The sequence below is a fragment of the Phyllobates terribilis genome, unplaced genomic scaffold (assembly GCF_046119375.1).
Source record: "Phyllobates terribilis strain yellow unplaced genomic scaffold, ASM4611937v1 Scaffold_5__5_contigs__length_657084704, whole genome shotgun sequence".
In the NCBI taxonomy this organism is placed as follows: Eukaryota; Metazoa; Chordata; class Amphibia; order Anura; family Dendrobatidae; genus Phyllobates; species Phyllobates terribilis.
This window is the reverse complement of record NW_027362765.1, coordinates 184,349,656-184,376,957: the sequence shown is the minus strand read 5'-3', so window position 1 is coordinate 184,376,957 and position 27,302 is coordinate 184,349,656. Positions and strand designations below refer to the sequence as shown.

Sequence of the window (27,302 nt, the reverse complement as noted above, 5' to 3'; positions counted from 1 at the left end):
ATGTATTCTCCAACATATAAGGTGGAATCTTCAGGATCTTTCAGGAATAACCATTTACAATTTAGTCCACAAACACCAGTCAATGTTCTTCAGTTTCAACTAATTGAAGTTCTACATGCTAATAATGTGCAACTGGAAATGTGACTTATACTGTGTTTTTTTGCTGGTGTTAGAAAACAAAATGTAGCTGATTCTTTCCTAAAAAGTGGGGTATGAAATAAAATACTTGAGTTAATGGGAATTAGTTGAAACTGAAGAACATTGACTGGTGTTTGCGGACTAAATAGTAAATGGTTATTTCCTGAAAGATGAAGAAGAGGGGGAGGGGAGATGTATTAAAAAGAGAATTTTAAGAAATGTGAACGCAAATACCTGTGGCTGCTCGAGGAAGTAATAGCTTACACTCTCGGCATCGAAGAAGAAATATTTTACACTTTCAGCATTTCTCCACAATGCAACCTGAATCTGACAAGTTACATGAGGAGGTGAGAACTGCTGATTTACTGTATTACTGATATCTATCTATCTATCTATCTATCTCTCTATCTATCTATCTACCTATCTGTCTATCTAGAGACCCTTGAAACCTACAGATATTTAAGGTAAGAATTGCATTGATTCTACAATTACTTAGAACCAACATTAAATGATCAGATTGCAGTATCAAAATATACTACCTAGAAATAAAGCTAGCCTTTCCAGTGTAGCTTTCAAAAGACTTTAAAACACATTCCTCATATAGCCACATATCCTCAGGGATTATAGCACATGACCCTAAAATGTTTGGATGCATGGCCCCAATTACTTAGGTATTTTTGATTGCTTTTATTAATGTCGCTATAATGGTCAAATCTACAAGGACTGCAACTGCCTGAAAATGGCTAAAGGTTCTCTCGTTTGGAGTGCTTGATCTTTTTTCTTTGCCTTTCCGAACACCCTCACTGATTTTATATTGTGACATGTGACATGATGCTATATATCCTAAGGATTGGACATCAATATCTGAATTTTGGACATCCACTTTAAATGAATAAACAATGAATAAAAATATCACATTCCTTATACTTTCCCCTAGTAACAAGCTGTGAGCAGCAAGAATTTTAACTATGACTATGCAGGCTAATTTATCAGAAAAATGCCCAATAAAAATAGATTCTAAAACTTGCTACATAATTTAAAAAAATATATATCATTTGTTGTTCATGGATGTTCATGGATGTTTTGCTTTCATGGATGTTCATGGATGTTTTCTCCAGCTGCTTTCTTTTTAGTGCTGAAGTGGTGCTTCTAATCTAAGGTCTCTGACCGTAGTCTTATACTTACCCGCCGCTCTGTTCACCTTTTATCCCCGCTGCTCCAGTCCATCTTGTGACTGCAACTTCTGACGGTCCAGAAGTCAGAAGTAATGGTCACAAGCTCTCAATGCAAGACTATGAGAGTCGGAACGAGGCCAGAATGAAAAATTACCTCTGGCTCGCTCGCTCCAGCAAATACTGCTGTAGACTGACGAGAGCGGTGAAGATGGTGGCGGGTAAGTATGAGAGTAGACATAGGCACCTTAGATTCGAAGCAGTACTCCAGTGCTGCAATAAAAAAATGCTGGAGTGGTGCTTTAGCTTCTGCTTACCACACCAAGAATATTTACATACTACAGCACTACAATACATTATAATACTGAAAATAACACCATTCCCACATAATATCTCCACCTCAAAATCAACATAATATTTTAATAGGAATAAATGTGTACAATATACATACAAGAGGACATAGAGACTTACCACATGACTGCACACGGCTAAATTCCAACTCGAATAATAGAAAGCTCTTTATAGATGGTAGCAATCAAAGAATAATCATTTAAAGAGACAAACCCTACAGCAGCTGGTAAAAAAAATACCTTAATGTAGGTGTAGACTCTCTCTAAACTGGCACTACCAACATACTGTAGGTAGTGGTATAAAAAAATGAGTCAGCACTGTGCATTATTTTCCTGAAGATGTAGAATATGTACCAGCAGCAATGGTGAAGACAGATAATCACTGCTTTAATAATATTAGGTGGCAACCACAAGAACGAGTAAAGTATATCTTGTTTTCGCAACTTTTGCAATTGTTAGCAGGAAGTTCTGACTGTAGGATAAAATCACTGTTACCAAATGTTTTCATTGATTATATTCAAAAGCAAAAGATTCAAGTGATGGTCAACCTGTGACATTCTAAGCGCCTTGACCATGGCAATTGACTCCAAGAAAGATATGGATTTAGAAAGAAGATATAAGAAGATATGGAGGACTTTACAGGAGGAAAAAAATAGTATATAAAAGTTGCACATTTTTGTACAATGAATAGTCATGCAAAAAAATTGCAACTTTGGTGTTTTAATGTCCACTCCATCCTTTTCTGAAAAGTGAACAAAGCTTAGCAGGGGGAACCCACAGCCTTTTAATTTATGTCAGAAAGTGCCTTCCAAAAGCATACAAATTTGGACAAGACACACATTTTGCTATGATGAGTACTGACTAATTCAGCCTACTCATATAGCACAGAGTAGAGTAGATGTTTTCTTATTTTAATCAATGTAATAATTTAAGTTCTATGTGCAGAAAGTGGTGAGAGTGGGTTACCAGCACCTGGGGCAAGGTGAGTATTTTGTGCCCTACTAGCCCATGAACCATTAGTGCTTATGGAGTTCCGTCCACCAGTCCAGTATTGAACCTTTTTATACTGAAAGCAAATGTATTGTAATTTGAGGAAAATACTAATTTAATCATAGTTTTCACTTTGACTTCCTAATCTCTTTCTGCTAATTTTTTTCAGATAAAAAGTTATACATTTTTTTGCTTTGCTTTTCATTACATTTATGTAGCAATTTTACTACCCTGGACCTATCCCTAATTCTAATCCTAACTAGAGATGAGCGTTGTTCTACTCGAACTGTTCGCCAATCTCAAATTCGAGCTGTTTTGGGCGGTGTTCGAGCCGTTCGGCGAACACGAACGATTTGAGAAAAATTCGGCTGTTCGAGGTTATGTTCGATAACTGTTCGTGCACCAAAATCATAACTGGATTTTTTCTCAGTAATGATGAAAATTAATGTTAATGCGCAGTTTGAGTGTACAGCGGGGTGGGGGGAGGGGCAGGGGATGGATCTCTGCAGGAACAATGAAGATCTCCATTTTTTTTTTCTCTTTCCCACATTTACAGTGGGGAGGTGCAATCTGTCAGCCTATCAGCAGCGCACACACGGAGCGAAGTGCTTTTTTTCACACAAGCAAGGGCATGTGTCATTGGCAGTGTATGTCACATGTCCTTGCCCTATAAGACCAAGCCATTTTCCCCGTCGCCACCATTTTCTCACTGCTGCAGCTGCGTGTTAGACGGCACCGCTGTTGCTGTGTGCGCTATACCTTGTTAATTTCAAGCCAATTTTCGCACAAATCTACAGATAGCTTGGGAGTAGGGAATAGTTGTGATTGCAGTCCTTTTAAGGACTAGGTTACAGCATTTCCTATGACTTTTATCAGGCAGGTCTGTGCTCTTAAATAGATAGATTGTGGGAGTAAAGACTAATTGTAATTGCAGTCCTTTTCAGGACTAGGTTACATCAGTTCCTATCAGTTTTTGCCAGGCAGGTCTGTGCCAGTGCTGTGCAAGTTTTTTTCACAGCATTTGGCTGAATCTAGCAAAGCTAATCCTTTTTGGCCTATTGCAGAGTGTGTTAGTCAGTGGAGTAGCCTATCTGTGTTGCAAGATATACCACCTGTGTATAGAATACCAATTTTTTTACAGCACCTAGTGAAGTAAAATCTTTTGGGCACAGCATCATTCTATTAGTTCATCTATACTGACCTCCATCAGGTTGCAAATTGAAAATAATTTTTTTCTGCATCTAGCTCTGAAAAAATATTTCGGCTTCTAGCAGTGTGTGGGACTTGTTCTATTAGTCCATCTATACTGACCTCCATCAGGTTGCAAATTGAATATAATTTTTTTCTGCATCTAGCTCTGAAAAAATATTTGGGCTTCTAGCAGTGTGTGGGACTTGTTCTATTAGTCCATCTATACTGACCTCCATCAGGTTACATAGTTACATAGTTAGTAAAGCCGAATAAAGACTTGCGTCCATCAAGTTCGACCTGTTAGTTCTGTAATTGCTAAAGTTGATCCAGAGGAGGGCAAAAACCCCAAATGATTTAGCCAATCTTCACCTGAGGAAAAATTCCCTCCCGACTCTGAAACCAGCAGTCAGAATAAATCCCTGTATCAACCTACTATTTTATTCTATTTTTAAGTATATGCAGAAATCTGCCTGGTATCTAGAAAAGCATCCAGTCCCCGCTTGAACTGGTTTAGTGAATCCGACATTACCGTCTCCTCACTCAGTGAATTCCATATTCTCACTGCTCTTACCGTAAAGAACCCCTTCCTATGCTGGTGCTGGAACCTTTTCTCTTCCAGTCTTAGTGAATGCCCTCTTGTTACCGTAATATCCCTCCTTTTGAACAAATCCCGGGCAAGATCTCTATACTGTCCCCTAACATATTTGTACACATTTATTATGTCCCCCCTCAACCTTCTCTTTTCCAGGCTGAATAGTCCTAGTTTTGCCAACCTCTCTGGGTATTGCAGTCCCTCCATTCCCCTTATTAATTTTGTTGCCCTCCTTTGTACCTTTTCAAGCTCATTTATATCCTTTCTATATATTGGGGCCCATAACTGAGCACAGTATTCCAAGTGTGGTCTGACCAGTGCTTTGTACAGTGGAAGAACAATGTTCTCATCCTTTACAGCTATACCTCTTCTGATACATCCCATTACCCTGTTTGCCCTTACAGCAGCGGCCTGACTTTGGGCACTCCAATTTAGTTTGCTATCAATCAAGATGCCCAAGTCCTTCTCCATCTCTGAATTCCCCAATGATTTCCCATTCAGTGAGTACTGGTGACTTCCATTTTTCCTTCCCATATGTATGACCTTACATTTCTCCTCGTTAAACCTCATTTGCCATTTAATGCTCCACCTACCCAGCTTATCCAAATCCCTCTGTAGGTCTGCACTGTCCTCTTTTGTATTAATTGTTTTACATAACTTTGTGTCATCTGCAAATATTGATATTTTACTATTTATCCCGTTGACTATGTCGTTAATAAAGATATTAAATAACATTGGGCCTAGTACAGACCCCTGTGGTACCCCACTAGTGACGCTTACCCAATCTGAGTATATTCCATTTATAACCACCCTCTGCCTTCTATCCTTTAGCCAGTTAGCTACCCACTTGCAGACATTTTCGCCCAGCCCCATCATTCTCATTTTGTATACCAACCTATTATGTGGCACGCTATCGAACGCTTTTGAGAAGTCGAGATACACGACATCCACTGGTTCCCCCTGATCTACTCGAGAGCTAACCTCCTCGTAGAAGTCAATCAGGTTTGTTTGGCAGGAGCGATTCCTCATGAATCCATGTTGGTTCGGGGTTAATGGATTATTAGCATCAAGATGCTCCATGATTGCCTCATTAATAAAGCCTTCAAAAATTTTGCCCACAACGGACGTCAGACTCACCGGCCGATAGTTTCCGGTGTTACTTTTTGCTCCCTTTTTGAATATTGGCACTACATTCGCCTGTCGCCAATCAAGTGGTACAGACCCAGTCTCAACAGAGTCCTTAAATATAAGATATAACGGTTGCAAACTGAATATAATTTTTTTCTGCATCTAGCTCTGAAAAAATATTTGGCCTTCTAGCAGTGTGTGGAACTTTCTCTATTAGTCCATCTATACTGACCTCCATCAGGTTGCAAACTGAATATATTTTTTTTCTGCATCTACCTCTGAAAAAATATTGGGCTTCTAGCTGTGTGTGGGACTTGTTCTATTAATCCATCTATACAGACCTCCATCAGGTCGCAAACTGAATATAATTTTTTTCTGCATCTACCTCTGAAAAAATATTTGGGCTTCTAGCTGTGTGTGGGACTTGTTCTATTAGTCCATCTATACTGACCTCCATCAGGTTGCAAATTAAAAATAATTTTTATCTGCATCTACCTCTGAAAAAATATTTGGGCTTCTAGCTGTGTGTGGGACTTGTTCTATTAGTCCATCTATACTGACCTCCATCAGGTTGCAAATTGAATATAATTTTTTTCTGCATCTAGCTCTGAAAAAATATTTGGGCTTCTAGCAGTGTGTGGGACTTGTTCTATTAGTCCATCTATACTGACCTCCATCAGGTTACATAGTTACATAGTTAGTAAAGCCGAATAAAGACTTGCGTCCATCAAGTTCGACCTGTTAGTTCTGTAATTGCTAAAGTTGATCCAGAGGAGGGCAAAAACCCCAAATGATTTAGCCAATCTTCACCTGAGGAAAAATTCCCTCCCGACTCTGAAACCAGCAGTCAGAATAAATCCCTGTATCAACCTACTATTTTATTCTATTTTTAAGTATATGCAGAAATCTGCCTGGTATCTAGAAAAGCATCCAGTCCCCGCTTGAACTGGTTTAGTGAATCCGACATTACCGTCTCCTCACTCAGTGAATTCCATATTCTCACTGCTCTTACCGTAAAGAACCCCTTCCTATGCTGGTGCTGGAACCTTTTCTCTTCCAGTCTTAGTGAATGCCCTCTTGTTACCGTAATATCCCTCCTTTTGAACAAATCCCGGGCAAGATCTCTATACTGTCCCCTAACATATTTGTACACATTTATTATGTCCCCCCTCAACCTTCTCTTTTCCAGGCTGAATAGTCCTAGTTTTGCCAACCTCTCTGGGTATTGCAGTCCCTCCATTCCCCTTATTAATTTTGTTGCCCTCCTTTGTACCTTTTCAAGCTCATTTATATCCTTTCTATATATTGGGGCCCATAACTGAGCACAGTATTCCAAGTGTGGTCTGACCAGTGCTTTGTACAGTGGAAGAACAATGTTCTCATCCTTTACAGCTATACCTCTTCTGATACATCCCATTACCCTGTTTGCCCTTACAACAGCGGCCTGACTTTGGGCACTCCAATTTAGTTTGCTATCAATCAAGATGCCCAAGTCCTTCTCCATCTCTGAATTCCCCAATGATTTCCCATTCAGTACTGGTGACTTCCATTTTTCCTTCCCATATGTATGACCTTACATTTCTCCTCGTTAAACCTCATTTGCCATTTAATGCTCCACCTACCCAGCTTATCCAAATCCCTCTGTAGGTCTGCACTGTCCTCTTTTGTATTAATTGTTTTACATAACTTTGTGTCATCTGCAAATATTGATATTTTACTATTTATCCCGTTGACTATGTCGTTAATAAAGATATTAAATAACATTGGGCCTAGTACAGACCCCTGTGGTACCCCACTAGTGACGCTTACCCAATCTGAGTATATTCCATTTATAACCACCCTCTGCCTTCTATCCTTTAGCCAGTTAGCTACCCACTTGCAGACATTTTCGCCCAGCCCCATCATTCTCATTTTGTATACCAACCTATTATGTGGCACGCTATCGAACGCTTTTGAGAAGTCGAGATACACGACATCCACTGGTTCCCCCTGATCTACTCGAGAGCTAACCTCCTCGTAGAAGTCAATCAGGTTTGTTTGGCAGGAGCGATTCCTCATGAATCCATGTTGGTTCGGGGTTAATAGATTATTAGCATCAAGATGCTCCATGATTACCTCATTAATAAAGCTTTCAAAAGTTTTGCCCACAACGGACGTCAGACTCACCGGCCGATAGTTTCCGGTGTTACTTTTTGCTCCCTTTTTGAATATTGGCACTACATTCGCCTGTCGCCAATCAAGTGGTACAGACCCAGTCTCAACAGAGTCCTTAAATATAAGATATAACGGTTGCAAACTGAATATAATTTTTTTCTGCATCTAGCTCTGAAAAAATATTTGGCCTTCTAGCAGTGTGTGGAACTTTCTCTATTAGTCCATCTATACTGACCTCCATCAGGTTGCAAACTGAATATATTTTTTTTCTGCATCTACCTCTGAAAAAATATTGGGCTTCTAGCTGTGTGTGGGACTTGTTCTATTAATCCATCTATACAGACCTCCATCAGGTCGCAAACTGAATATAATTTTTTTCTGCATCTACCTCTGAAAAAATATTTGGGCTTCTAGCTGTGTGTGGGACTTGTTCTATTAGTCCATCTATACTGACCTCCATCAGGTTGCAAATTAAAAATAATTTTTATCTGCATCTACCTCTGAAAAAATATTTGGGCTTCTAGCTGTGTGTGGGACTTGTTCTATTAGTCCATCTATACTGACCTCCATCAGGTTGCAAACTGAATATAATTTTTTTCTGCATCTAGCTCTGAAAAAATATTTGGCCTTCTAGCAGTGTGTGGGACTTTCTCTATTAGTCCATCTATACTGACCTCCATCAGGTTGCAAATTAAAAATAATTTTTATCTGCATCCAGCTCTGAAAACATATTTGGCCTTCTAGCAGTGTGTGGGACTTTCTCTATTAGTCCATCTATACTGACCTCCATCAGGTTGCGAATTAAAAATAATTTTTTGTCTGCATCTAGCTCTGAAAAAATATTTGGCCTTCTAGCAGTGTGTGGGACTTTCTCTATTAGTCCATCTATACTGACCTCCATCAGGTTGCAAACTGAATATATATTTTTCTGCATCTACCTCTGAAAAACTATTGGGCTTCTAGCTGTGTGTGGGACTTGTTCTATTAATCCATCTATACAGACCTCCATCAGGTTGCAAACTGAATATAATTTTTTTCTGCATCTAGCTCTGAAAAAATATTTGGGCTTCTAGCTGTGTGTGGGACTTTCTCTATTAGTCCATCTATACTGACCTCCATCAGGTTGCAAATTAAAAATAATTTTTTGTCTGCATCTAGCTCTGAAAAAATATTTGGCCTTCTAGCAGTGTGTGGGACTTTCTCTATTAGTCCATCTATACTGACCTCCATCAGGTTGCAAACTGAATATATTTTTTTTCTGCATCTACCTCTGAAAAAATATTGGGCTTCTAGCTGTGTGTGGGACTTGTTCTATTAATCCATCTATACAGACCTCCATCAGGTTGCAAACTGAATATAATTTTTTTCTGCATCTACCTCTGAAAAAATATTTGGGCTTCTAGCTGTGTGTGGGACTTGTTCTATTAGTCCATCTTTACTGACCTCCATCAGGTTGCAAACTGAAAATAATTTTTTGTCTGCATCTAGCTCTGAAAAAATATTTGGCCTTCTAGCAGTGTGTGGGACTTTCTCTATTAGTCCATCTATACTGACCTCCATCAGGTTGCAAATTAAAAATAATTTTTATCTGCATCTACCTCTGAAAAAATATTTGGGCTTCTAGCTGTGTGTGGGACTTGTTCTATTAGTCCATCTATACTGACCTCCATCAGGTTGCAAACTGAATATAATTTTTTTCTGCATCTAGCTCTGAAAAAATATTTGGCCTTCTAGCAGTGTGTGGGACTTTCTCTATTAGTCCATCTATACTGACCTCCATCAGGTTGCAAATTAAAAATAATTTTTATCTGCATCCAGCTCTGAAAAAATATTTGGCCTTCTAGCAGTGTGTGGGACTTTCTCTATTAGTCCATCTATACTGACCTCCATCAGGTTGCAAATTAAAAATAATTTTTTGTCTGCATCTAGCTCTGAAAAAATATTTGGCCTTCTAGCAGTGTGTGGGACTTTCTCTATTAGTCCATCTATACTGACCTCCACCAGGTTGCAAACTGAATATATTTTTTTTCTGCATCTACCTCTGAAAAAATATTTGGGCTTCTAGCTGTGTGTGGGACTTGTTCTATTAGTCCATCTATACTGACCTCCATCAGGTTGCAAACTGAATATAATTTTTTTCTGCATCTAGCTCTGAAAAAATATTTGGGCTTCTAGCTGTGTGTGGGACTTTCTCTATTAGTCCATCTATACTGACCTCCATCAGGTTGCAAATTAAAAATATTTTTTTGTCTGCATCTAGCTCTCAAAAAATATTTGGCCTTCTAGCAGTGTGTGGGACTTTCTCTATTAGTCCATCTATACTGACCTCCATCAGGTTGCAAACTGAATATATTTTTTTTCTGCATCTACCTCTGAAAAAATATTGGGCTTCTAGCTGTGTGTGGGACTTGTTCTATTAATCCATCTATACAGACCTCCATCAGGTTGCAAACTGAATATAATTTTTTTCTGCATCTACCTCTGAAAAAATATTTGGGCTTCTAGCTGTGTGTGGGACTTGTTCTATTAGTCCATCTATACTGACCTCCATCAGGTTGCAAACTGAAAATAATTTTTTGTCTGCATCTAGCTCTGAAAAAATATTTGGCCTTCTAGCAGTGTGTGGGACTTTCTCTATTAGTCCATCTATACTGACCTCCATCAGGTTGCAAATTAAAAATAATTTTTATCTGCATCTACCTCTGAAAAAATATTTGGGCTTCTAGCTGTGTGTGGGACTTGTTCTATTAGTCCATCTATACTGACCTCCATCAGGTTGAAAACTGAATATAATTTTTTTCTGCATCTAGCTCTGAAAAAATATTTGGCCTTCTAGCAGTGTGTGGGACTTTCTCTATTAGTCCATCTATACTGACCTCCATCAGGTTGCAAATTAAAAATAATTTTTATCTGCATCCAGCTCTGAAAAAATATTTGGCCTTCTAGCAGTGTGTGGGACTTTCTCTATTAGTCCATCTATACTGACCTCCATCAGGTTGCAAATTAAAAATAATTTTTTGTCTGCATCTAGCTCTGAAAAAATATTTGGCCTTCTAGCAGTGTGTGGGACTTTCTCTATTAGTCCATCTATACTGACCTCCATCAGGTTGCAAACTGAATATATTTTTTTTCTGCATCTACCTCTGAAGAAATATTGGGCTTCTAGCTGTGTGTGGGACTTGTTCTATTAATCCATCTATACAGACCTCCATCAGGTTGCAAACTGAATATAATTTTTTTCTGCATCTACCTCTGAAAAAATATTTGGGCTTCTAGCTGTGTGTGGGACTTGTTCTATTAGTCCATCTATACTGACCTCCATCAGGTTGCAAACTGAAAATAATTTTTTGTCTCCATCTAGCTCTGAAAAAATATTTCGCCTTCTAGCAGTGTGTGGGACTTTCTCTATTAGTCCATCTATACTGACCTCCATCAGGTTGCAAATTAAAAATAATTTTTATCTGCATCTACCTCTGAAAAAATATTTGGCCTTCTAGCAGTGTGTGGGACTTTCTCTATTAGTCCATCTATACTGACCTCCATCAGGTTGCAAACTGAATATATTTTTTTTCTGCATCTACCTCTGAAAAAATATTGGGCTTCTAGCTGTGTGTGGGACTTGTTCTATTAATCCATCTATACAGACCTCCATCAGGTTGCAAACTGAATATAATTTTTTTCTGCATCTACCTCTGAAAAAATATTTGGGCTTCTAGCTGTGTGTGGGACTTGTTCTATTAGTCCATTTATACTGACCTCCATCAGGTTGCAAACTGAAAATAATTTTTTGTCTGCATCTAGCTCTGAAAAAATATTTGGCCTTCTAGCAGTGTGTGGGACTTTCTCTATTAGTCCATCTATACTGACCTCCATCAGGTTGCAAACTGAATATAATTTTTTTCTGCATCTACCTCTGAAAAAATATTTGGGCTTCTACCTGGGTGTGGGACTTTCTCTATTAGTCCATCTATACTGACCTCCATCAGGTTGCAAATTAAAAATAATTTTTTGTCTGCATCTAGCTCTGAAAAAATATTTTTCCTTCTAGCAGTGTGTGGGACTTTCTCTATTAGTCCATCTATACTGACCTCCATCAGGCTGCAAACTGAATATATTTTTTTTCTGCATCTACCTCTGAAAAAATATTTGGGCTTCTACCTGGGTGTGGGACTTTCTCTATTAGTCCATCTATACTGACCTCCATCAGGTTGCAAATTGAATATAATTTTTTTCTGCATCTAACCCAGCCAATAGTTTTGGCCTAATACCACAGTTTGGCCACTCAGCTCTGCTCGGTTCCCATCCATTGTTTTTTTGTGCAAACAACTCCAGAGTTGTGAATTAGTTAACCACCAAAATGAGTGGAAAAAGGCCTGCTGCTGGTGGAAAGGGGAATAGGCGTGTTGGGAAGGGGAAAAAAGGTTGTGTCCGTGGGGTAGGTGTTAAAGCAACAGTATCATCTGCAGAAGAAAGACCATCTTCCAGCCAAACTAAAATGTCTACTTCTTTTAGCGGACAATGTGATAAGATCCCTTTCTTACGGCCACGCCAATCGCTACAAATTCCAGATGAGGCACAAAAACAGCAGGTGCTTCATCGGATATCAAGTGCTCCTTTAAGTGGGCTCTCCTCCACATCAACTTCAACATCACAAATACTCCAGTCCTCAAAGGTGTCACCCCAATCGCACTTGCTTCCTCACAGCTCCCAAATCTCCAGCTGCCCGTCTGAGTATGAGGTAGAACAGATGGTTGAGTCTGCAGAGCTGTTTACTCATACTATAGCCTGGGAATCAGAGGTCGACTCCAGCGCTTCTGTGAATCCAGACGAGGAAATGATCTGCACTGATGCCCAGAATCTTTATGAGTCGGATCCAGGACCAGACGCAGAAGGTTCTGACAATAATGTAGACCCTCATTCCCAAACTGTAACTCCTGTTGGTGGAGACAATGAGGAAGACGATGATGAGACTCAAATACCTGATAGGAGCGACAACTTTAGTTTTTTGTCAGGGCAGGAACAGGTTGGCTCTGAGGACGACGGGTGTGATAACGCACAGGGTGATGATGATGAGGTTGGAGATCCCACTTACTGTCAACCCACAGTCAGCCAAGAGATGTGGTCAGCAGAGGAGGTGGAGGAAGATGCTAGTGACGACGAGGTCAGGTTGCGCCTTCCTGGACAGAGACGTAGTACTGGAAGCACGTCAACAACTGCATCCTCAAACACAACTCTGCCTCTCACCACAAGTCGTGGTGGCTCTTCAGGTCGCATGGGTGCTAAGCCTTGCATAGCCTGGGCATTTTTTCAGATCGATAAAGATGACCCAACTCGTGTTATCTGTAACATTTGTCAGCAAAAGCTAAGTAGAGGCCAAAAAATACATAGTTTGAGTACTTCATGCATGAACCGGCACATGGACATGAAGCATAAGTTGCAGTGGGAAGCTCAGTGTGCTACAATGCGGCCTAGCCGGCCGGGCCAACCACCGTCTGCCATATCTTGTGCATCCGCGGCCTCTTCATCCTCTGTGACTGGGGGGACAGCAGTCACACCTGTTTTGGGGCGCAGACCTGCCACCTCTTTACCCGCAACAGCCAGCGTGATTGGCAGGTCATCATTTTCTTTGGAAGTGGTAACACCAGCTGGTGTTGAGCGCTGTCCGACATCGATAGCACCACCTTTGGATCAAGGCAACCTAACATGTCCGCCTGCATCTTCCTCACAGACCGGCAGTTTGCCGGGGACACCCTTATCAACCCCGTCTAAGCACAATAGCCAGCCCTCGGTCCCTCAGATGTGGACAAGTAAAAGACCATTTCCTCCTAGCCATGAGAAAGCTAAGAGGTTGAATTTCACCATCTGCAAGCTCTTGGCTACAGAAATGCTGCCTTTCCGCCTGGTGGACACAGAGGATTTTCGAGACCTTATGTCCGTCGCAGTGCCCCAGTACCAGATGCCCAGTCGGCACTACTTCTCAAAGAAAGGTGTGCCTGTGCTCCACCAGCATGTCGCACACAATATCACCGCTTCTTTGAGAAACTCTGTGTGTGACAGGGTGCATTTCACCACAGACACTTGGACGAGTAGGCATGGACAGGGGCGTTAGATGTCGCTGACTGGGCACTGGGTAACTATGGTGACAGCAGGACAAGGGGCTGCTGTCCAAGTCTTGCCGTCCCCACGAGTTGTGCGTCAATCCTCTTTATGTCAAAGTTCCTCCACTGCTTCTGCCTACTCAACCTCCTCTCGGTCTTCCACCTACACCCAAAGCCTGTCTGGTCATGCCACAAGCTTTCTAACTGCGCAGAAGGGATCCTGCACTCCTCCTTACTATGCTGGCAGTAGGGCTCAACGTCATCAGGCGGTTTTTACTTTGAAATGTCTGGGAAATGTGAGTCACACAGCTGAGGAGTAGTGGTCAGCTCTGGAGAACCAATTTCATTAATGGTTGTCTCCACTGGACCTGAAACCAGGGAAGGCCGTGTGCGACAATGCTGCAAACCTGGGTGCGGCCCTTCGCCGGGGCAATGTCACACACGTGCCTTGTATGGCTCACGTGTTGAACCTGGTTGTCCAGCAATTTTTAGCCCACTATCCCAGACTAGATGGCCTTCTGCAGAGGGCACGGTCGCTGTGTGCTCACTTCCGCCGTTCGCATCCCGCAGCTCAGCGACGTACATCTCTACAGAAGTCGTTGGGCCTGCCACTTCACCGGCTAAAATGCGATGTGCCTACCCGGTGAAATTCAACTCTGCACATGTTGCAGCGACTGTGGCAGCACCGACAAGCCCTGGTGCAATACGTTCTGACGTATAGCCTGGGCCAACGCGATCCGGAGGTGGGGCAAATCACGCTGGAGGAGTGGTCTCAGATCAGGGACCTATGCACCCTTCTGCACAGTTTTGAAATGGCGACGAAGATGTTTAGTGCTGACGATGCCATTATCAGCATGACTATTCCGGTGATTTACATGCTGGAGCACATGTTAAACAGAATTCGGAGTCAGGTGGTGGCACAAGAGGAGGTGGAGGAAGTAGAGGAGGAGGCGTTGTATGCGGAAGGGCTAACATCTGCAAGGTCCAGATGGTCGGCAGCACCAAGGCGGCAGGCATGTGAGGGTGGGGGAGATGGTTTTACCAGGGCGCATGGTAGCAGCCAAACTAGTGAGGAAGGTGCAGGAGCCCAGGAACAAGTGGAGGACGAACTGATGGAAGACTCATCAGATGAGGGAGACCTTGATCACATTTCTGTTGTGCGAGGTTGGGGGGAGAGGACAGAGGAAGGAAGCATGATTGTTACCTCGCCACCAACACAACAGGGACTTGGTGCTCCTGGATGCGCAACACACATGAGTGCCTTCTTGCTGCACTACCTGCAACATGACCCTCGAATTGTGAGAATTAGAAATAATCCTGACTACTGGGTTGCCACACTGTTAGATCCCCGGTACAAAAGTAAATTTGCAGAAATTATTCCTGCCATAGAAAGGGATGCACGCATGCAGGAGTATCAGCAGAGACTGTTGCAGAATCTTACATGTGCTTTTCCACAAAACACCAGTGGTGCACGTAGTGAATCTCACAGTTCCAACTTGCCAACCGTGGGACCGTCAAGTGTTCAGCACTCAAACCGTAACAGAACCACAGTATCTGCTGGTAACATCAATTTTGCGGAATCATTTCACCACTTTTTTAGCCCATCCTTTGCAAGGCCACAGGAGACAAGAAGTCTGACACATAGTCAACGCCTAGAGACGATGGTACAGGAGTATCTCCAAGTAAACATTGAAGCCATGACTGTGTCACTGGACCCTTGCTCTTTTTGGGCTTCCAATCTGGATAAATGGCCGGAGCTAGCCACTTACGCCTTGGAGATCTTGTCATGCCCCGCAGCCAGCGTTCTGTCTGAACGTGTGTTCAGCGCTGCTGGTGGTGTGCTGACAGATAAGCGCACGCGGCTCTCCACTGATAATGTAGACAGACTCATGTTCATAAAGATGAACAAATCATGGATCCGAAACGACTTTTCTACCCCTGTGTCATCCTGGGGAGAGTAAAAGCTTGATGATTGGTTAAAATCACCCTACCAACCGTTTTAAGCTTTCAAATTACTAATCATGTTTATCTGTATCTTGACTGGAAAATAATTTGGGCTTTGTAGCAGTGTGCAACACTGATCCTATTAGCCCATCTATACTAAGCTCCACCAGATTTAAAATTAATAATAATTTGGAGCTGCATCTAGCCCGGAAAATAATTTTGGGGCTCCGAGATGCGCAAGACACATAAGTGCCTTCTTGCTGCACTACCTGCAACATGACCCTCATATTGTCAGAATTCGAAGTAATCATGACTACTGGGTTGCCACACTCTTAGATCCCCCAAACTTTTCGATCAACCTTTTCATTTTAATAAAGACCAAAAAAATGGTCATTTTTGAAATTATAAGCATTAGCAGGTTATTAGAAACTGAAATCAAACAGTTTTCAACTCAAAACTTTATTCTAGGTGATGTTACATTTTCACATAGGACCCCTTGTTCGAAAGGAGCTTCTGAACTCTCTCGTCCATTGAATTTGTCAGGTTTTGGATGGTTTCTGCTTCAATTGTTTTGCATGAGGATAGAATACCCTCCCAGAGCTGTTGCTTAGATGTGAACTGCCTCCCGCCATCATAGACACTCCTTTTGATGATGCTCCAGAGGTTCTGAATGGGGTAGAGGTCAGGGGAGCATGGGGGTCACACCATAAGTTTGTCCCCTTTTATGCCCATATCAGCCAGAGATGCAGATGTTTTATGTGCAGCATGAGATGGTGCATTATCATGCAAAAAAATGATCTTGCTGTGAAATACATGGTTCTTCTTCTTGAACCATGGCAGGAAGTGCTGTTTGAGAAAATCCACATACATTATGGAGTTCATCTTTAGCGCCTTCAGGGATCCTAAAGGGGCTGACAATCTCTCTCCCCATGATTCCAGCCCAAAACATTACTCCACCTCCTCCTTGTTGGCGCTGTAGCCGTGTTTGCGTGGGGTGTCCATCAACCAGCCATCCTCCACTCCATCCATCTGGACCATCGAGCGCTGCACGGCACTCATCCGTGAACAAAACAGTTTTGAAATCAGTCTTCATGTAATGTTTGGCCCACTGGAGCCGTTTCTGCTTGTGTGAAGTGGATAGAGGAGGTCGACAGGATGGCATATGCACAGCTGCAAACCTCTGAAGGACCCTGCATCTTGTTGTTCGGGGGACGTTGGAGGCACCAGCAGCTTCAAAAACTTGTCTGCTGCTATGACAAGGCTTTTTTGCCGCTGCTCTTTTAACCTGACGTAATTGCCTGTAGGAAAGAGTCCTCAATTTGCCCTTATCAGCACGCACACGTGTGTACTGTGAATCAGCTACATACTTCTTGATTGCCAAGACACTTCATCCTGATCATCGCACAATGTTGATTGTAGTCATGCCTTGACCTAAACACTCCACAATTTGTTGCTTCTCAGCAGCCGACACATCCTTTTTCTTTCCCATTTTGGCAGAAAATGTAGGCTGCTTAATAATGTGAGACAGCCTTCTTAAGTAGTCTTGCCTTTCATTGGACACACCTGCCAAACTAATTAGCACAGGTGTCTGCAATTGCTTACAGTGATATAAAGAGCCCTGACACACATCACCATCAATGAGTTTAACTGACAAACAAACAAATTCTTCCCTTATCACTCCTAAACACTTTTTGCATAATAATTTGGAACACAGTGTACATGTGCTTTTCCACAAAACACCAGTGGTTCACGTAGTGAATCTTACAGTTCTAACTTGCCAACCGTGGTCTGTATGGAGTTGTTCAATAAAGGGCCCAAAATTAAGATAACATAGATGGGAGAGGTCTCTATGAATAGGAATTCCTAAGTATTTGATACCCTGTGAGGGCCAGGCAAAGGGAAAGTTGGACTGGATGGAATCCTATATGGATTTGGGGAGGGAGACATCGAGGGCCTCAGACTTCGCTGCATTGATTTTAAAATTTGACCATGTAACAAAGTGATCTATTTCAGCCATAACAGCATGGATGGATATATGTGATTGAGTGATATATACTAGTACATCATCAGCAAATAGAGAGCACTTGTACTCGGTGCCTCCCACCTCAATCCACCTAATATTGGGGTTATGGCGAATTGATGAGAGCAGGTGCTCCGTCACTAGGATGTATAAGAGAGGGGACAGAGGACATCCCTGCCTTGTCCCATTGATGATTGTGAAAGGTGATGAAAATGTTCTGATGCACCCCCTGGGCCTTGGGACACCTGGAGCCGGACCCTTTTTGGTGGATGCTGGTGGTTGTAGTCTTCGTGGCGGCGACCCGGTTCCGTGGCTCAGGGTGGTCAAACCAGTGGCGGAACTATTTATGTGGTTTTGATGTTTAAATGTCCGACTACGCCACCCGTGGATTGCGGTCAGAGTGAACCGCCGCTGCAGGGCAGACCGCTGAGGCTGGTGTTGTGGGTGCAGCAGAGCGTAGCATAACTCCCCACGGGAGGAGTATAGCCTCAGGGCAGTGTATGCGGAGGATGGGGGTGATGGTGCAGGGCAGCAGCAGTAACGACACGGAGTCAGTGATGCAGTCCAGGGCCTTTACTCACAATTCTTATTATCCAGACCACGTCTGCAGGTAACGGCTGCCCACGTCGTACTGTGCTCACCCAGGTGAGGGGCTCAGACAACTCCCAGATAACTTTGGAGCGCTTCACAGGACCCCCTTTGTGTGTCCTTTGTCTGGCCTTTCTTACCAACCCTTCTGTCCGGCTGCCTCGGGCCTCCTCTTGGTAAACTTGGCGCCAGTTTCCCTGACCCTATGTGCTGCCCTCCTAGCGGGTGTAGCGAGGGGCTGCGCCACATAAAATGTCACAGCCTCCGGTTTCTAGCTGAGGGTCGTTTCCTGCCTCTACTAGTTTCGGGGACCGGTCTCCCCCTTTGGCCTGACCCCTCCATGCAGGTGGATTCGGGCGTGCGGTGGCGACTCGCCCGTCCGCACCCCTGGGATCCCTTCGTTCCTCGTTCCTGGAGCCTTCTCCGCTCCTCTTCCTTCCTTCTCCTTCTTCCAGGCCTGGGCCTCTGTTACTAGGCCCGCCTCCGGAGCAGAGCTCATGCAGAGCCCCTGCTCCCTGCCACTTCTGCTCAGACTTCTCTGCACTGAACTAAGATGGTGCCCACCTTTTATGCTCCCTTCTCAATGCACCCAGGAACTGCTTCCTCCCTGCTCCTGCACTACAGGATTCCCCTTCCTCAGTGTTCCCTCCCCCCACTCCAGCCAGGGACAGGGACTGTCGTGCCCATCTCAGGGGCATATTGGTCGCCCTGCCCCACGGCAATGTGGTGTAATGCATGCAGGTGTCGGGTCCTGATCCACACTCCATCCTTACCTGAGAGTGAGATATCACACCTCTGGGTGAGGTGCAATACCTCTGTAGCAACCGAGCCCTCAGGGTGCTACAGTTCCATTTATCTTCAGCCTAGGTGACGTATTGCGATACAGGGCCGTGATTTTGGCTATAAAAGGGTCCCCTAGACCCCTACCCCAAGCTTTTTAAGAGAATCATATATGGCGTGCCAGGAGACTCTATGGAATGCTTTCTCAGCATCCAACGAGAGTATCTAATTACAAATTTTTAACTGCATCTAGCCCAGGAAATACTTTGTGCCTAGTAGCAGTGTCTGCTAGTCAGCGGATTATCCCGGCTGTTAAGCAAGCTACACCACCTGTAGTTTGAACACTTAATTTTTTCAAAGGAAATGCTTCGGGACCACGGGATACTCAGTGAAGAGCATCAGGAGGCACCCCAAGGCATAGGGGCTGGGACTGGCAGTAGGATGCCTTGCGGTGGACAGCCGAGCTCGATCCTTATAAAAGCTTTTTAACTGCAGCAGCTTTAGTGTACGCTACTGGAGCTGGAATTACGCGTCTGCTGGCATGAGACTTGCCCTCCAATAGATCCTTGTAAATGGATTTAAAGTGTATTCATTCAAATTAGAGAGACAATTTAAATTAAAAAGCTTAGAGCTGCCTCCACCACAGGGGGGCTCGCTCGACCCACCAGCGGACAGGCACCAGTATTGGGAGAGGGGGGCTGGCCGTCAGGGTTCACCGCGGCTCTGGCACAAACCCGGCGACACGGAGGTGGCACGGGCAGGAGCGGACTGAACGTGTCGGCTTCTCACTTTTTGGATTTTAGAAGGGCATGACATGCCTATATCTGTGTCTCCCCCTCCTTTTACTCCTCCACCTCTTTTCTTTTCTCATGACTATATGTACTTGTCACTTTTCCATGTGTTAGTTGTGTCTTCTGAGCAGTTTGTCAGCTTTTGGACACCTTTGAAGGTGTTTTCTATGTGTTTCTATGTGTTTTTGTTTGCCTGCCATTGGTTTTAACGGTGTTCGAAGGTGTTCGACGAACAGTTCGACGAACAGTTCGGCGAACACACGGGTGTTCGACGAACCGAACCGAACTCGAACACTACGGGGGTGGCTCAACACTAATCCTAACCCATATTGCTAACCCCAGCCTAACCCTAAATCTCTAGCACTAACTCTGGTGCTAAATCTAACCTCAGCCCTAAGCCTAACCCTAAACCAATTTCTAGCCCTAACCCTTACCACAGTTAGAAAAAGTGTTAAAAGATAAGAGCAGCTCTTAGTAATGTTTGGAGACAGTATGAAATCATGTGCACTGCTTTCTGTGCACATATTATGTCATATCTGTCGCTGCTTATGCAGAGCACAGGAGTGGAGATGAGTTTGCCATTGCATAGGCAGCAACTGACATGACAAAGTATACTTCATTATATTGAGCTTTGTCATTTCGGTCACTTCTAGAGATGACTGAAAAAAAATAAGTTTGAATTGAATTTCATGAAATTCGCAGTTTCACATAAATTCAAACATTTTTAGATTTGATTTGCTGTTCGCAAAAAAACTTGTCCAGCACCATTTCCCATGCTGCTGAAGCATCAGAGAGCAGTCTAATGTCATTTTGCATGGCCACGCGGGCATCCCCAGAATGACCTGCAGCCATGACATCTAGTGGATTATCATACCTTGTACAGTGGTGGTCAGTACCTGGGCTATCACAGATCAGCGGTTCCCAGTGGAGCACAGTTTGTATGGCAGAGTCGTTTTCCATCTCCAGAGTCCCTCTGTAAGTCTCTCTCGTCTGTAGAGTGTAAGCTGTTATGACCGTTGAGGTCCTCTCTTCTGTAGTGTGTATGCCCTTATGGTTAAAGAGGTCCTCTCTTTCCCTCTCTTCTGTAGATTGCAAATTTTTATGGTCCTCTCTCTCCTGTAGAGTGTAATCTCTTATAGTCAGTGGGGTCCTCTCTTTCTTTCTTCTGTAGTGTGTAAGCTCTTATGGTCAGCAGGGGTCCTCTCTTCTGTAGAGTGTAAGCGCTTATGGTCAGCAGGGGCCTCTCTCTCTCTCACACCTGTAAAGTGTAATCTCTTAATGTCAGTGGGGTTCTCTCTCTCTCACACCCGTAAAGAGTAAGCTCTTATGGTCATTGGGGTTCTCTCTCTCCTCCCCCGCATATGTATTTTCCGAGCAACTACAAGCTTTCCGTACTGAGATTCGCTCACATTTATTTGCTGCAAATCACATTTTGGGGAAAAATTTGTTGATGATGGCAAATTCAAATTTCAAAAGATCCACTCATCTCTAGTCGCTACCTATGCAGAGCTCAGCAGCTGATGACAAACTCATCCTGTTTGTCGCGTTTTGCATAAGGAGTTCTAGACAGGCACTGGCGGCATATTTGCAGGCTCTAGTCAGTAAACAGTGTGGAGAAGGAGAGGAGTCGAAATTCTACACCCCCAGAGACTGTGGTGCATGAGAACAATACACGTTCTCCCAGCCCTCTCCTTGACATGCCATTGTGTACACACAGCAAAGGGAGCTTTTATGATTTACAAAAAAAAATGGTATTAGAGTTGAACAAATCTCTTGAAATTTGAATTTGGTTGATTTGCCCAATTGAGAAAGATTTGATTCTCATCAAATAAATTTAGTGGGAATCAAATCTGTATAGGTAAGTATTTCATAGTCACCTACCTTAGAGTTGGTGTACACACATAATATATGACCTGGGTGATCAGTAGTTTGGAATGCCTTCTAATCTTCTGTACATGCATTATTTATCCTATGCAGCCCTTGAGTGGTTTTCTATGTGAAATTCTTCAAATTTTATATAACGTTTTTAGAATTATTATTATTATTCATTAATAAAAGATAAGATCAATCTACATATATTTTTGTTGTCCGAATTGTTTTTTGATATAGTACAATAGCCTTGAGGTGGACACCGTAGCCATTGGCTCTCTCTCCTATAGGTGCTTGCATATTTATAAGTTGTCTAAGTCAGCATATAGAAGCATGGATAATCACAATTTGCCAGAAAATCTAAATATCACAAATAAATACAGGACATATTGCGATATACAGCGGGGAAAATAAGTATTAATAAGTACACTGCTGATTTTGCAAGTTTTCCCACCTACAAAAAATGGAGAGGTCTGTAATTTTTATCGTAGGTATACTTCACCTGTGAGAAACAGAATCTAAAAAAAAATCCAGAAAATCACATTGTATGATTTTTACATAATTAATTAGCATGAAATAAGTATTTGATACAATAGAAAAACAGAACTTAATATTTGGTACAGAAACCTTTGTTTCCTGTAGTTCTTGACCATGTTTGCACACACTGCAGCAGAGATTTTAGCCCACTCCTCCATACAGATCTTCTCCAGATCTTTCAGGTTTCAGAGCTGTCACTGGTCAAAATTGAGTTTCAGCTCCCTCCAAAGATTTTCTATTGGGTTCAGGTCTGGAGACTGGCTAGGCCACTCCAGGACCTTGAAAAGCTTCTTACGAAGCCACTCCTTAGTGGCCCTGCCTGTGTGTATCGGGTCATTGTCATGCTGGAAGACCCAGCCATGACTCATCTTCAATGCTCTTACTGAGGGAAGGAGATTGTTGGCCAAAATCTCGCTATACATGACCCCATCCATCCTTCCTACAATACGGGCAGTCGTCCTGTCCCCTTTGCAGAAAAGCACCCGCAAAGTATGATGTTTCCCCCACCATGCTTCATGGTCTACAATTTTGTCCCTGGTGTCCTTAGACAGGTCTTTGGTCTTGGCCATGGTGGAGAGGTTGGAGTGTGATTGATTTAGTGCAGTGTTTCGCAAACTCCAGTCCTCATGGCCCCCACAGGACATGTTTTCAGGATCTCCTTAGTATTGCACAGTTGATGGAATTATTATCAAGGCATCAGGAATTCTCTCAACTGTACAATACTAAGGAGATCCTGAAAACATGACCTGTGGGGGCCATGAGGACTGGAGTTTGGGAAACACTGATTTACTGTGTGGACAGGTGTCTTTTATGCAGGTAATGAGTTCAAACAGGTGCAATTAATACAGGTAATGAGTGCAGAGTAGGAAGGCTTCTTAAAGAAAAACTAACAGGTCTGTGAGAGCCAGAATTCTTTCTAGTTAGTAGAAATATTTATTTCATGCAATAAAATGCAATTTAATTATTTAAAAGTCATACAATGTGATTTTCTGTTTTTTATTTTTAGATTCTGTCTCTCACAGTTGACATGTACCTACGATAAAAATTACAGACCTCCCTATTCTTTGCAGGTGGGACAACTTGCAAAATCGGCAGTGTATCAAATACTTATTTTCTCCACTGTATAAAAATATAGACAAACAGTTTACAAATTCATGTCTCTTCTTCACCGTGTCACAATACTTCTCATTTAAATATGACCATCTTATCGCAGTTATAAATGTGTGCCTGTGATTATCGATGTGTACCAATCTCTACCTTCACCTGGTGGCAGAATAGTAAAGGAAGATAGCTGTGCCAAATTAGCCAATAAGGTTGCTTCACCACATATTTTGGACAAAGAGTTAAGGCATACATTTTACATATGTGCATTTGTTCTGCATGGTGAGGGTTACTTACCAGCAGCTAATTACTACTGTGAAAAATAAGGTCAGGCATGTTGAAATCCAGCAGGCCAATGACGCTCTCCTTCAACATTTGCTGTGTGGGAGAGTTGAGTGTCCCCAATATATATTAGGCAGACATGTTATCACACTGAAATCAACCGATTGAGCTGATATTGAGTATTTCCCCACTAATCAGTGCTTGAGTCTAACTCCTGTCAATCATCAGAAAAAAGTGACCTGAAGTCCAAAATCACACATGTCCAGTCAACATCTCCCCTGGCTATCAGTTGGCCAGCACCGCTATACACATAAAATTGTTGGCCAAACCTGTCGATATCAACATTAGTCTTCCATGTATGGGGGACTTTAGAGAGGCTTTAAATCTTGTCACTGTGCACTATTCTTCTCAGTGCACAGTGACAATGCGCTCCTTCACCAGTTCTGAATAGAAGTTATGAGCCGGCAAGAGAACGCTCCGTCAGTGTACATTGTAAGGAGAGAACAAGTGAGCAGAGATCACTTCCACCCCCGCAAGTGATATCACTTGCGGGGCCAGCGCTGGTCTCTGCTCGTTCATGCTCTCCTTACAATGTGCAGTGACAGTGCGCTTTCCTGCCAGCTCATCACTTCTGATCAGAGCTAGCAAGGGAGCGCATTGTCACTGTGCATATTGCACAGTGACAAGATCCCACTGAGCATATATTGGAATTAACAACCAATGCTTGCTCCACAGAGAAGGGACTAGCCCAGCCCCTCACTGATGTCACTTTGCCTCAGGCTGGAGGCAGAAGCAGTGGGAGTGACTGCAGCCTCTGCCCTCTGATAACGACTCGTTTGAGAATTCCAGCATGCACTGGGGGTTCTCATACAAAGTCATCAAACAGAAAATAGTAAGAAAAAAAAAAGCAGCTAGATAGCGTAGTGAGGGAACGATTTAATTACAGTATTTTAGAAAAGAGATTACGGTAGATTATGACATTAACTAGACAGACAATTAGGATTAAAATGAATTTTTAGTTTCGGACCACCCCTTTAAAATCTATCTTATCTAGTCTTTCCAAGCTCAGTCACTGACTCGACTTTAATTAAGCTTTCCTGTAGAGTTAGACAAAATGCGCACCACAGGTATAATAAAAGATGAGACACTGTGGCTTCTATAACAATTGTAACCAGGTCTCTACAGAGGAAATGTATTATTAAATTGTGGTAATAAAGTGCGTTAGGACCCACTACAGAGGAAGATTCTGCAACTTAGCAGCTTTACTGAGACAACTTCTTTTAATTCCATACAAGCGTAAAAGAATCTGCATTGTATCCAATAATTAATCAAAATGTTCTCTTTCTTACAGATTCCAGACTACAGCTTCTATACAGAAGATTACCATCCATCAACAGATTATAACAATCAGATTCCAGAGATCTGTGATGTGAGCAACATACATGACTTCAGCAGAGGTTTTCAACCATATGTACAAAGTCTTGTATTTCTGATTGGTATATCTGGCAATTCTTTAGTTCTTTTGACTTATGGATTTGCCAAGAAGATAAAATCCATGACTGATATCTATTTGATTAACCTGGCAATGGCTGACCTCCTTCTGCTCTTGACACTTCCTTTTCTGTCAGCCAGTGCAGTTAAAGGTTGGGTATTTGGAAACGAAATGTGCAAAGTGGTACAGGGGGTGTATGCCATCAATTTCTTCAGTGGCTTCTTGTTCCTGACCAGTATAAGTGTGGACAGATACATTGCAATTGTCCGAGCAGTTGAGGCCCTTACAATGCGTCAAAAATCCATTTACAAAAGCAAATGGATCACACTCAGTCTTTGGTTGATATCATTTTTGCTTAGTCTTCCAGAATTCTTTTTTAGTCAATCCAAACTGCACAATGGATTGTACTTATGTAAAATGATATTCCCAGAAGACATCACAAGAACCATCAAGACAATGTGCAACTTTTTTCAGATATTTCTTGGTTTTGTCATCCCTTTCTTCGTGATGATTGTTTGTTACTCCATTATTACTCGAACTCTTCTAACTGGCAGAAGCTTCAAGAAGCACAAAGCCCTCAAGGTTATAATCTCTGTTGTGGTGGTCTTTGTGATCTTTCAGCTACCTTACACACTGGTAATTTTCATGGAAACCACAGACTTTCTAGGAAGCCATCAAATGTCATGTGATGTCAGAAAGAGTAAAGATATTGCCATCATCATTACCAGCAACCTGGCTTTCACAAGATGCTGCCTTAATCCAATCATCTATGCATTTGTTGGGGTGAATTTCAGGAAGGACATCTTTTTCCTACTGAAGAATTTGGGCTGCATCTCTCGGGCCACTTATGCTCGATACTGTGGATCAATCAGAGATTCCCGTACATCAGTAATGATGGACACCAGCAGCTTTACATTGTAGGAACAATGGACAATATATCCCTTCTCTAGGACAAAGAGAAAGTTTGCTAAATCTTATGCAATAAAGAACAGAATCTTTCTGATTAGGGATTCATCCAAATCTGTGTACAAAAGTCTAATGGCCTTTACCTTCTATAACCTCTTAGCCAATTCAGTTCAGCAATCAACTGAATCAAATTAATAGACAGAAAAACAATAATTATTAATCATGAATAATGAAAAGTCCTTTAATAAGTTGTCCATTTGGAAAAAATTGGTTAAAATATCAATATATTGAACAACATACTAATATACATAAACGATGTGGCCAATATTAGACGACCACTTTCTATTGTGACCAGGAATGGGAAAAAAAATGGGAAAAACTCACCTCCTGGATTGGCACACACTTCTGTACTCAGTGCTGTGTTTCTCTCCTGCGATCAACATTCGGGGGTATTACGTCAGCGCTGCAGTCAATCAGCTGCTGGATTCACATTTTGCCTTAACAGGTCTATCTACTCTGAGACGGCTACTTGATGTTGATTCTAAGAGACCAGTAGAGAACACAAAGCTGAGTACAAAGGAACAATGCTGGTCCAGGCTTTATCAAGTTTTTTTTGTTTGTTTGTTTTTATCTCCCTGGATCCATTATTAAGGGCTTGTCCGGAAGTGGGCTACACTAGTGCCCTGATATTAACATTGGTCCTAGTTCTTGTACCTCCATATTGTGTTCAGTGTTCAGAAAGGAGAGCGCATTTCCTATGTCTAAATGTAGCCAGTGCTGTGTGATTTTCTCTTTTCGATAGCTAATCTATTTCTCTATCTATGCATTGGCTGAAAAGAGGGGGTTGGTTGAGCTATAGAAATAAGACAGTCAATAATCCACCATTACACCCAGCACTGCTCATGTGCCGACACAGGAAACGCTCTTTCCTTTGTAGAAGCCAAGCAAAAGTGGAAATTGCGGCACCTTCCATAATACAATTAGATTTGGAAGCTCTGTATATTTTAATAATAATAATTGTTATTTTTATATAGCGCCAACATATTCTGCAGTGCTTTACAGACATTATGGGCACTATCCCCATTGGGTCTCACAATACATTCCTTATCAGTATGTCTTTGGAGTGTGGGAGGAAACTGGAGAACCTGGAGGAAACCCACACAAACACAGGGAGAACAT

General features: G+C 42.4%; 1 protein-coding gene across 1 annotated transcript; it reads left to right on the top strand.

Annotated features, from left to right (window-relative positions):
* Nucleotides 1–367: 367 nt before the first annotated feature.
* On the top strand, nt 368–27,302 carry CCR10 (C-C motif chemokine receptor 10). Its single transcript, XM_073681141.1, has 2 exons — nt 368–485; nt 25,077–27,302. Exons 1-2 carry the CDS (start codon nt 453–455, stop codon nt 26,136–26,138), a joined length of 1,095 nt encoding a protein of 364 aa, XP_073537242.1. The 5' UTR covers nt 368–452; the 3' UTR covers nt 26,139–27,302.